Source organism: Chiloscyllium punctatum, chromosome 27 (assembly GCF_047496795.1).
Source record: "Chiloscyllium punctatum isolate Juve2018m chromosome 27, sChiPun1.3, whole genome shotgun sequence".
NCBI lineage: Eukaryota > Metazoa > Chordata > Chondrichthyes > Orectolobiformes > Hemiscylliidae > Chiloscyllium > Chiloscyllium punctatum.
The window spans coordinates 16878444-16890781 of NC_092765.1; the positions used below are offsets into that span (position 1 = coordinate 16878444).

The 12338-nt window shown below is 47.0% G+C and overlaps 1 protein-coding gene across 1 annotated transcript in view; it reads left to right on the forward strand.

The window, feature by feature from the left end:
* LOC140453483 (palmitoyltransferase ZDHHC18-like) overlaps window positions 1-2048 on the forward strand; it is a 35833-nt gene extending 33785 nt beyond the window's left edge. Inside the window, exon 9 of the mRNA XM_072548200.1 lies at window positions 318-2048. Coding sequence (XP_072404301.1) covers window positions 318-545 — 228 coding nt within the window. The 3' untranslated portion in view covers window positions 546-2048. The remainder of the gene's footprint in view (window positions 1-317) is intronic.
* The last annotated feature ends 10290 nt before the right edge of the window (window positions 2049-12338 follow it).

Genomic DNA, 12338 nt, shown 5'->3' on the forward strand with positions numbered 1-12338 from the left:
TCTTCATTTCAACAGTTTGGCTTTATTGAGACAACTTAACCATTATAGATATATAATTGTTATTTTTAAATATTTAAATAAGCTATGAGCTGAAACCTAGCCCACTGTCCCATTGTGGAATTGAATTCTGTTGATGACCATATCCTGTTTTTGGAGTACCTTTTGAAACATCACCCATGTAAAAATATTTTTGAATGTTACTAAAAGCCTTTCTCTTTTTTCCTCTCTCCCTCTCCCTCTCCCTCTCTGTCTCTGTCTCTGTCTCTTCCTCCTTTCCAATCCTTTTAAACCCTTTGCTCCATCCTCTATTCCTTTAGTTTGACCAGGGCCCTTGTGGTCAAGGTGTTAATTTTTTTTTCCAGAGTACACCCACTTTCCTTTTCCAGTCGAGTTTGTGTGTCCTGAATAAAACTGTGCCAGAGAAGGCAGCTGTGGTTTGTGCCACCGCACCCCCTGGCTACATCAAGCCTCCACATCCGCAAGGAAAAAGTACAGTGCAGCTGAAGTTTCAAGCTTCAAGGACAGGCTCTTCCCCCAGTGCATGAGCCATCCCAGATCAAACTGTCGGGACGACTGCAGATCTTGGAAATGGCTAAATGTGAGCTATTGGAAAGACCGCATGACACTTGGATCTGTTGGCACTAAAAGCTATTTTGCTATTGCTGCTTTGCATTGGAGCATTGAAGACATGAGGAGCGCAGTCTAATCTATAGTATCTTCATCTTGGTGACTGCAGTTTCTGGAGAAAGGATTTGCAAATGTTCTGAAATTCCCAGATATTTGGACATACTGAATCTGTAGAACTACCGTTGAAAAGAATGAATATGTGGATGTGACTGGAGCAGATAGGCTTAATTGGATGAAAACCTGGAATTTGGTACAAGTGCTCATTGGCTTGGTAATTGTAACCAGTTTTTAGATCCCATGACTTGGATCAGATCACAGTGATTTGCTGGCAGTAAACGAGTTTTTACCCAGCGTCATGAGTAGCTAAGAAACAAATTAGTCAATTATTCACCTTGATTAAATGCCAAAACAGCCATTTAAATGCATCACACTTGAAGCAGGGACAGTCATCATTCCTTTCACTGGGTTGAACTGCTTTGTTGTGTATCTTTATAACCAAATATGATCAATTACTAGCTACACTCTGTAGAACTAATGCTAAATGCTCATGTGATATAAGCACAATATCACAGCTGGGAAGTGGTGCCAAGTATCAGATGGGATACCCAGTGTGCCACACCATTTCTTTGTTGTAGTAGTTCAGAGGTCATTTTAATCTGCATCCAAATCAAACTTAAGGGATCCAGGAATCAATATGTACTTCATAATATTTATACTGCATATGACTGACCATGTGCTTGATCCACAAGTCGTACAGATTTAATCATTCAGGATTTTATTTGCAAAGTACGAGGGTTAAGTAGTTGAGAAGTGTGTTTTCGATCATTTGAATTAGAATTTGAAGCACTTATTATCTAAATTACCTTAATGAATAAAATTCACTTTTTCTGCACTTACATATTGAAGGTGTTTGTGTTCCATCAGCAAGTCTCTGAGGAAATCAGTGTCTGTAATTGTACAACACCAATCATTGCTTCTCAAATGTGTCTGAAAGTGATTAATTGGCTCTGCCGTCTGGGAAGATGAATCTTACTCAAAATCTGCAACTTGAACAATATCCGTGGGGTCCAATGGCGATTCCATCAAACTACCCCAGCACTTTGAAACACAATTTATTGTCTTATGTTCAGAGCTGGTTGAACCGTCAACTAAACAAATAAAGCAGTTGGAACGAATGTAATTGACCAGCTTCAGTGTCGAGGGCTATTCTTTAAGAATGAAGTTTTGGTCACCTGATTTCAAGTGACTTTATCTATAATCTAAACTACTAAGCAATACTGGCGCCTCTGTTTTGTGCGTTGCTTCAGGTGATATGAAGTGCCTTGTGCAACTGCTTTGTATTTATTCTAAAATGCATCAGTTTACCATTGAACATAGTTATCCTGTATTCAGTTCAATAAATATAGATGCACTTCATGCTATACATCTGCAGTGGATTATTTTGTGTGTGTGTGCGCGCAAGTATATGTCAATTATCACTCTCTATTACACAAATTTTATGAATTGATGTAGAAATGGTTACTTGCCAGTATTTTCTCTGATTTTGTATTTGATCAGAAATGCAGTCTGGATGATGCTGTTGGTTGCTCAAACATTCATCTTCGGAATCTGATTATGAATCTGTCTCAAATTATGGGAAAAATAAGTTTGCTTTTCTCTATTTCTTCTGTCCTTTTGACTTGTGCCCCCATGAAATAAATTTAAAGTCTCAGTTCTGATCTTTAAGAATATGAATCCCTAGATTTATCCCTGAAAGTTGCCACCCAGGTAGATAGTGCTGTTAAAGAAGGCATATGGTGTGTTAGGTTTCATTGGTAGATTAGATTAGATTACTTACAGTGTGGAAACAGGCCCTTCGGCCCAACAAATCCACACCGACCCTCCAAACAGCAACCCACCCAGACCCATTCCCCTACACCTAACACTACGGGCAATTCAGCATGGCCAATTCACCTGACCTGCACACTTTTGGACTGTGGGAGGAAACCGGAGCACCTGGAGGAAACCCACGCAGACACTGGGAGAATGTGCAAACTCCACACAGTCAGTTGCCTGAGGTGGGAATTGAACCCGGGTCTCTGGGCGCTGTGAGGCAGCAGTGCTAACCACCGTGCCGCCCAAGAGGGATCGAGTTCTGGAACCGCAATGTCATGCTGCAACTATACAAAACGCTGGTGCGACCACACTTGGAATATTGTGTACAGTTCTGGTCGCCCCATTACAGAAAGGATGTGGAGGCATTGGAAAATGTGCAGACGAGATTTACCAGGATGTTGCCTGGTCTGGAGGGAAGGTCTTTTGAGGAAAGGCTGAGAGACTTGGGTCTTTTCTCATTGGAAAGAAGCAGTCCAAGGGGAGATTTAATAGAGACATACAAGATGATCAGAGGATTAGATAGGGTAGACAGAGAAAGACGTTTTCCTAGGATGATGACGTCAGCTTGTACAAGAGGGCATAACTACAAGTTGAGGGGTGATAGATTTAAGATTGATATCAGAGGCAAGTTCTTTAAACAGAGAGTGGTAGGGACGTGAAATGTCCTACCTGCTAAGGTCGTCAACTCAGGCACATTAGGATTTAAACAATCCTTAGACAAGCTCATGGATGATTTTGGGATAGTGTAGGGGGACGAGCTGAGAAAAGTCCACAGGTTGGCGCAACGTTGAGGGCCAAAAGGCCTGTTCTGCTCTGTATTGTTCTATGTTCATGCAGGACAAAGGATAACTGGTGGGGAAAATGGCAAAATCTTACACCTGGGTCATTCTTGTCTCAGATTGAGGTGAAGTAGCTTATTGGAATACAGAAAAGATTTCACTCTTCATCTAATCCATAATTTATCTAATTCTAGAACTGTATAATGGGACACCTGAAACATTGTAGAATGAGTGTTTGATGGCACAGTAGTGCATGTGCATGTGTGTTTGATGGCACGGTAGTGAGTGCGTGTGTGTGTTTGGCACGGTAGTGTGCGTGTGTGTTTGATGGCACGGTAGTGTGCATGTTTGGCACAGTAGTGAGTGTGCGTTTGGTGGCACGGTAGTGTGCGTGTGTGTGTTTGACGGCACGGTAGTGTGTGTGTGCGTGTGTTTGACGGCATGGTAGTGAGTGTGCGTGTGTGTTTGGCACGGTAGTGAGTGTGCATGTGTGTTTGACGGCACGGTTGTGCGTGTGTGTGTGTTTGATGGCACGGTATGTGAGTGTGTGTTTGGCACGGTAGTGCGTGCGTTTTTGATGGCATGGTAGTTTAGTGAGTGATGGCATGGTAGTGAGTGGCACAGTAGTGAGTGCGCGTGTGTGTGATGACACAGTAGTGAGCGTGTGTGTTTGGCATGGTAGTGCGTGTGTGGGGCATGGTAGTGAGCACGTGTGGGGCATGGTAGTGAGCACGTGTGGGGCATGGTAGTGAGTGTGCGTGTGCGTTTGATGGCACAGTAGTGAGTGTGCATTTGATGGCATGGTAGTGAGTGTGCGTGTGCATTTGGCACGGTAGTGTGCGTTTGATGGCACAGTAGTGAGTGTGCGTGTGTGTTTGACGGCACGGTAGTGAGTGTGCGTGTGTTTGACGGCACGGTAGCGAGTGTGTGCGTGTGTGTGTTTGACGGCACAGTAGCGAGTGTGTGTGTGTTTGACGGCACAGTAGTGAGTGTGTGCGTTTGACGGCACAGTAGTGAGTGTGTGCGTTTGACGGCACAGTAGTGAGTGTGTGCGTTTGACGGCACAGTAGTGAGTGTGTGCGTTTGACGGCACAGTAGTGAGTGTGTGCGTTTGACGGCACAGTAGTGAGTGTGTGCGTTTGACGGCACAGTAGTGAGTGTGTGCGTTTGACGGCACAGTAGTGAGTGTGTGCGTTTGACGGCACAGTAGTGAGTGTGTGCGTTTGACGGCACAGTAGTGAGTGTGTGCGTTTGACGGCACAGTAGTGAGTGTGTGCGTTTGACGGCACAGTAGTGAGTGTGTGCGTTTGACGGCACAGTAGTGAGTGTGTGCGTTTGACGGCACAGTAGTGAGTGTGTGCGTTTGACGGCACAGTAGTGAGTGTGTGCGTTTGACGGCACAGTAGAGTGTGCGTGTGTGTGTTAGACGGCACAGTAGTGTGCGTGTGTGTGTTAGACGGCACGGTAGTGTGTGCGTGTGTGTGTTAGACGGCACGGTAGTGTGTGCGTGTGTGTGTTAGACGGCACGGTAGTGTGTGCGTGTGTGTGTTAGACGGCACGGTAGTGTGTGTGTGTGTTAGACGGCACGGTAGTGTGTGCATGTGTGTGTTAGACGGCACGGTAGTGTGTGCATGTGTGTGTTAGACGGCACGGTAGTGCGTGCGTTTTTGATGGCATGGTAGTGAGTGAGTGATGGCCTGGTAGTGTGAGTGGTACAGTAGTGAGTGCGTGTGTTTGAAGGCACAGTAGTGAGTGCGTGTGTGTGTTTGGCACAGTAGTGAGTGCGTGTGTGTGTTTGACGGCACGGTATGTGAGTGTGTGTTTGATGGCACGGTAGTGCGTGCGTTTTTGATGGCATGGTAGTGTGAGTGGTACAGTAGTGAGTGCGCGTGTGTGTGTTTGATGGCACGGTGGTGAGCGTGTGTTTGGCATGGTAGTGCGTGTGTTTGGCATGGTAGTGCGTGTGTGGGGCACGGTAGTGCGTGTGTGACGGCACGGTAGTGAGTGCACGTTTGTGTTTGGCATGGTAGTGAGTGTGTGAGTGTTTGACATGGTAGTGAGTGAGTGATGACCCGGTAGTGAGTGTGCGAGTGAGTGATGACCCGGTTGTGAGTGAGTGATGGCACGGTAGTGCATGTGCGTTTGATGGCACGGTAGCATGTGTGTTTGGCACGGTAGTGAGTGCGTGTGTGTTAGGCACGGGAGCGAGTGTGCGTGTGTTTGACGGCACGGGAGCGAGTGTGCGTGTGTTTGACGGCACGGTAGTGGGTGTGCGTGTGTTTGATGGCACGGTAGTGAGTGTGTGTGTGTTTGACAGCATGGTAGTGTGCGTGTGTGCCTGTGTGTTTGACGGCACGGTAGTGTGTGCATGTGTGTTAGATGGCACAGTAGTGAGTGCATGTGTGTTAGACGGCACGGTAGTGAGTGCATGTGTGTTAGACGGTAGTGAGTGCGTGTGTGTGACAGCACGGTAGTGAGTGCATGTTTGTGTTTGGCATGGTAGTGAGTGAGTGATGACCCAGTGGTGAGTGTGCGAGTGAGTGATGGCACGGTAGTGAGTGTGCATGCGCGTTTGATGGCACGGTAGCGTGTGTGTTTGGCACGGTAGTGTGTGTGAGAGTGTTAGGCACGGGAGCGAGTGTGCGTGTGCTTGACGGCACGGTAGTGAGTGTGCGTGTGTTTGACGGCACGGTAGTGTGTGTGTGCCTGTGTGACGGCACGGTAGTGAGTGTGCGTGCGTGTGACGGCATGGTAGTGAGTGCACATTTGTATTTGGAACGGTAGTGAGTGCTTGCGTGTGTTTGACGGCACAGTAGTGAGTGCGTGTGTGTGTTTGGCACAGTAGTGAGTGCGTGTGTGTGTTTGACGGCACGGTATGTGAGTGTGTGTTTGATGGCACGGTAGTGCGTGCGTTTTTGATGGCATGGTAGTGTGAGTGGTACAGTAGTGAGTGCGCGTGTGTGTGTTTGATGGCACGGTGGTGAGCGTGTGTTTGGCATGGTAGTGCGTGTGTGGGGCACGGTAGTGAGCACGTGTGGGGCATAGTAGTGAGAGTCCGTATGTGTTTGGCACGGTAGTGAGTGTGCGTTTGATGGCATGGTAATGAGTGTGCGTGTGCATTTGACGGCACGGTAGTGAGCGTGTGCGTGTGTTTGACGGCACGGTAGTGAGTGCGTGTGTGTGACGGCACGGTAGTGAGTGCACGTTTGTGTTTGGCATGGTAGTGAGTGTGTGAGTGTTTGACACGGTAGTGAGTGATGACACGGTAGTGAGTGTGCGAGTGAGTGATGGCACGGTAGTGAGTGCATGTGCGTTTGATGGCACGGTAGCGTGTGTGTTTGGCACGGTAGTGAGTGCGTGTGTGTTTGGCATGGTAGTGAGTGCGTGAGTGCTAGGCACGGGAGCGAGTGTGCGTATGTTTGACGGCACAGTAGTGAGTGTGCGTGTGTTTGACGGCACAGTAGTGAGTGTGCGTGTGTTTGATGGCACGGTAGTGAGTGTGTGCCTGTGTGTTTGATGGCACAGTAGTGAGTGTGTGCCTGTGTGTGTTTGACGGCATGGTAGTGTGCATGTGTCTGTTTGACGGCACGGTAGTGTGCATGTGTCTGTTTGACGGCACGGTAGTGAGTGTGTGTGTGTTTGACGGCACGGTAGTGAGTGTGTGTGTGTCTGTCGGCACGGTAGTGTGCATGTGTCTGTTTGACGGCACGGTAGTGAGTGTGTGTGTGTTTGACGGCACGGTAGTGAGTGTGTGTGTGTCTGTCGGCACGGTAGTGAGTGTGCGTGTGTGTGTGTGTTTGACGGCACGGTAGTGAGTGTGTGTGTGTGACGGCATGGTAGTGAGTACCTGTTTGTGTTTGGCATGGTGGTGAGTGTGTGTGTGTGTCTGACGGCACGGTAGTGTGTGTGTGTGTGTGTGTGTCTGACGGCACGGTAGTGTGTGTGTGTGTGTGTGTCTGACGGCACGGTAGTGTGTGTGTGTGTGTGTGTGTCTGACGGCACGGTAGTGTGTGTGTGTGTGTGTGTGTGTGTGTGTCTCTGACGGCACGGTAGTGAGTGTGCGTGTGTGTCTCTGACGGCACGGTAGTGAGTGCGTGTGTGTCTCTGACGGCACGGTAGTGAGTGTGCGTGTGTTTGACGGCACGGTCGTGCGTGTGCATGTGTGTTTGACGGCACGGTAGTGCGTGCGTGTGTGACGGCACGGTAGTGAGTGCGTGCGTGTGTGCGTATTTGACGGCACGGTAGTGAGTGCGTGCGGCACGAGAGCGAGTGTGCGTGTATTTGACGGCACGGTAGTGAGTGTGTGCCTGTGTGTTTGACGGCACAGTAGTGAGTGTGTGCCTGTGTGTTTGACGGCACAGTAGTGAGTGCACATGAGAGACGGCACGGTAGTGAGTGTGCGTTTGACGGCACGGTAGTGAGTGTGCGTTTGACGGCACGGTAGTGAGTGTGCGTTTGACGGCATGGGAGTGTGTGACGGCACGGTAGTGAGTGCCTGTTTGTGTTTGATGTCATGGTAGTGAGTGAGTGATGACACGGTAGTGAGTGTACGTGTGCGTTTGATGGCACGGTACTGTGTGCGTTTGGCACGGTAGTGAGTGTGCGTGTGCGTTTGGCACGGTAGTGAGTGTGCGTTTGGCACGGTAGTGAGTGCGTGTGCATTTGATGGCACGGTAGTTTGTGTGTTTGGCACGGTAGTGAGTGTGCGTGTGTGTTTGATGGCACGGTGGTGTGTGTGTTTGATGGCACGGTGGTGTGTGTGTTTGATGGCACGGTAGTGTGTGTGTTTGGCACGGTAGTGTGTGTGTTTGGCACAGTAGTGAGTGCATGTGTGTGTTTGACGGCACGGCAGTGAGTATGTGTGTGTGACGGCACGGTAGTGAGTCTGCGTGTGTGTGACGGCACGGTAGTGAGTCTGCGTGTGTGTGACGGCACGGTAGTGAGTCTGCGTGTGTGTGACGGCACGGTAGTGAGTCTGCGTGTGTGTGACGGCACGGTAGTGAGTCTGCGTACGTGTTTGGCATGGTAGTCAGTGTGTGTGTGTTTGATGACACGGTAGTGAGTGAGTGATGGCACGGTAGTGAGTGCGAGTGAGTGATGTCAGGGTAATGAGTGTGCATTTGATGGCACGGTAGTGTGTGTGTTTGGCCCGGTAGTGTGCGCATGTGTGTGTTTGGCACGGTAGTGTGCGCATGTGTGTGTTTGGCACGGTAGTGAATGTGTGAGTGTGTGTGTTTGACGGCACAATAGTGTGTGTGATGGCATGGTAGTGAGTGTGTGTGTGTGATGACTCGGTAGTGAGTGAGTGATGGCACGGTAGTGAGTGTGCGTGTGTGTGTTTGATGGCACGATAATGAGTATGTGTGTGTTTGACGTCACGGTAGTGTGAGTGAGTGTTTGACGGCACAGTAGTGAGTGTGAGCGTGCGTGTTTGATGGCACGGCAGTGTGTGTGTGTTGATGGCACGGTAGTGAGTGAGTGATGGTACGGTGGTGAGTGCGTGTGTGTTTGATGGCACGGCAGTGAATGTGCGTGTGTGTGACGGTACGGTAGTGAGTGCGTGTTTGTGTTTGGCATGGTAGTGAGTGTGTGAGTGAGTGATGACACGGTAGTCAGTGTGCGTGTGTGTGTTTGATGGCACGGTAGTGTGCATGTGTGTGTTTGACGGCACAGTAGTGTGCGTGTGTTTGGCACGGTAGTGAGTGTGTGCGTGTATGTGTTAGACGGCACGATAGTGAGTGTGCGTGTGTGTGATGGCACGGTAGTGAGTGCAAATTTGTGTTTGGCATGGTAGTGAGTGATGGCACGGTAGTGAGTGTGCGTGTGTGTTTGGCACAGTAGTGTGTGCGTGAGTGTTTGACGGCACGGTAGTGAGTGTGAGCGTGCTTGTTTGGCACGGTAGTGAGTGTGCGTGTGTGTTAGGAGTGGGTGAGTATTTGAGACGTCTTCTTTGTTGAGTTAAAAAAATACAAATTTAAAAATTTAAATGTGAATGCTCTTTTGAACAGTAAAATCCTTCATCTACATTCTTCAACTTTTGGAAAATAATGTCCTGGAACAGTTTAAACTACCTGTTAATTTTCAGTTGGCAACTTCAAGATACTAAGGAACCAGATGGAAATAACACTTGAAGCGGCAATGTGAAGTACAGCCAAGGAAGATACTTCTGGATGTGGGATTCTCTGCCTTTGTGGGAATTCTAACTTTTCAAGAAGGCATATGGTATTTAACAAAAAGTGTTTTTCTGACTTTCACCTCCCAATCTTCATAATTATTTGCTTTGTTTCATATGCAGAGTACATAATCCAGCAAGACCATGCTCTCTTGTTGCTAGCAGTAGATTTCTGCCTGTATTACTTGTCCTAACTGCAATGAATGCTGAATTAGAATAAAGAACAAAGAAAATTTGCAGCCGAGGAACAGGCTGTTTGGCCCTCCAAACCTGAGCCGATCCAAATCTACTGTCTAAACCTGTCGCCCAATTCCTAAGCATGTGTATCCCTCTGCTCCCCACCTACTCATGCATGTGTCCAGATGCAATTGAAATGAAACTACCATGTCTGCCTCTACCACCTCTGCTGGCAATGCGTTGCAGACACCCACCACCCTCTGTGTAAAGTACTTGCTGTGTGTGCCCCCACCCCCCCTTAAACTTTTCACCTCTCCCCTTGAAAGCATGATCTCTTATTATTGAATTCTTCACCTGGGAAAAAGCTTATCTCTATCTACCCTTCTATACTCTTCGTGATTTTGTAAACCTCATTCAGGTCCCCCCTCAATCTCCTTTTTTCCAATGAAAACAGTCGTAACCTACTCAACCTCTCTTCATAGCTAGCACCTTCCATACCAGGCAACATCTTTGTAAATCTTCTCTGCAACCTCTCCAAAGCGTCCACATCCTTTTGGTAATGTGCCGACCAGAATTGTACACAGTATTCTAAATGCGGCCGAACCAATGTCTTGTACAATGTTAACATAACTTGCCAGTTCTTATACTCAATACCCCGTCCAATGAAGGCAAGCATACCATATGCCTTCTTGACCACTCTATCCACCTGTGCAGCAACCTTCAGTGTACAATGGACCTGAACTCCCAGATCTCTCTGCTCATCAACTTTTCCTAAGGCTCTTCCGTTCACTGTATAATTCACTCTAGAATTAGACTTACCTAAATGCATCACCTCACATTTGTGTGGATTGAACTCCATCTGCCACTTTTCCGCCCAGCTCTCCAGTCTATCTATATCCTCCTGTATTCTTTGATGGTCCCTTATGTTTTCTGCCACTCCACCAATCTTCGTGTCATCTGCAAATTTGCTGATCATACCAACAGTGCCCTCTTCCAGATCATTTATGTATATTACCAACAACAGTGGCCCCAATACTGACTCCTGTGGAACACCACTGGTCACCTTTCTCTATTTTGAGAAATTCCCTTCAACTACTACTCTCTGTCTCCTGCTGCTCAACCAGTTCTTTATCCACCTAGCTAAAACACCCTGCACACCATGTGACTTCACGTTCTTTATTAGAATTGTTGCTGTTATTTTGGTGATTTGATACAAATGCATTTGTCTGCAGTCCTCGTGCTGGAAGGAGGTAAACAAAAGGAAACAAATGTTTCTCCCCGCTTGAAGTCTAATAATTCTTGTTTTAATGTTACATTTCTATTTACTTCAATGTTTAATTTTATGTTGGAATTGGTTGTGTTTTAAGACTGAAAAATGTGTTGCTGGAAAAGCGCAGCAGGTCAGGCAGCATCCAAGGAGCAGGAGAATCGACGTTTCGGGCATAAGCCCTTCTTCAGGAATGAGGAGGGTGTGCCAAGCAGGCTAAGATAAAAGGTAGGGAGGAGGGACTTGGGGGAGGGGCATTGGGAATGCGATAGGTGGAAGGAGGTTAAGGTGAGGGTGATAAGCTGGAGAGGGGGTGGGGGCAGAGAGGTCGGGAAGATGATTGCAGGTCAAGAAGGCGGTGCTGAGTCCGAGGGTTGGGACTGAGATAAGGTGAGGGGAGGGAAAATGAGGAAGCTGGAGAAATCTGCATTCATTCCTCAAACTGTAGACTAGACTGAGTGTAACTTGGTCTGAGGAAGTGAAATAGTCTACATCAACATTAACTTGTTTTTACTTGGTGCCTTTAATGCTGTAATGCTTCTTAATGAGTGCTTTCAAGCAAAGTTTGCCACTGAGCCACATAAGATATGGTAGATGGCTAAGAGCCTGCTTAATTAGGTAGATTTTACAGAGTGCCTTAAAGGAAAGGTAGCAAGATTGAGAGAGTGAATTTATTTGTGCCACACATCAGTGATATATATTCACCTTTTGAGGGAGTCTACCACAATTCGCATCAATGATACTCTGGTTTAGAGTGTTATATTCTGAGAATAGCTTTCAACAGTTGGCTTGTATTCCCTTGAGTATGATTGATATTGGGATGTTTTGATAAAAATATTAAAAAGTTTTGATAGGGTATATAGAGCGAAACTATTTGCTCTGGTAGAGGAACTCAGAATCAAGGATGACGATCTTAAAACTAGGGTTAGGTCATTCAGTATTTTCTTACCAGTGCCTGCTGAGATGCTCTAGGGATTGATTACAAGTTTTCAATCCTGAGAGAGGTGCAATGGAAAATGATTGGGAGATGGAAGGTCTTCTTCATGGAGATGGTAATTGCTAACTGTTATTTAACACAAATAATATCTAACCCAAGTCGATGTTATTCTGGGTCTGCATTAACCTGATATGAGCTTTTATTAATTCTCAAAGAATCTGGGTGTTGCCAGCAAGGCCAACATTTGTCCATCCCTAATTGCCCTTGAACTGCTTGGCACTTTGACTCAGCTGCCCTCTGAAATGGCTAAACATGTGACCGTGGGTCTGAAGGCCAGACCAGGTGAGGATAGCAGATTTTATCCCTAAAAAGTAGTAGTGAACTAAATGCATTTTTATGGTAGCAGAAAGTGATTACATAGTTGCTTTTAGGCTAGCTTTTAATTCTATTTATTGAATTCACATTTCACCATGTTAGCATTTTGCCATGTTCTCAGAACATTAG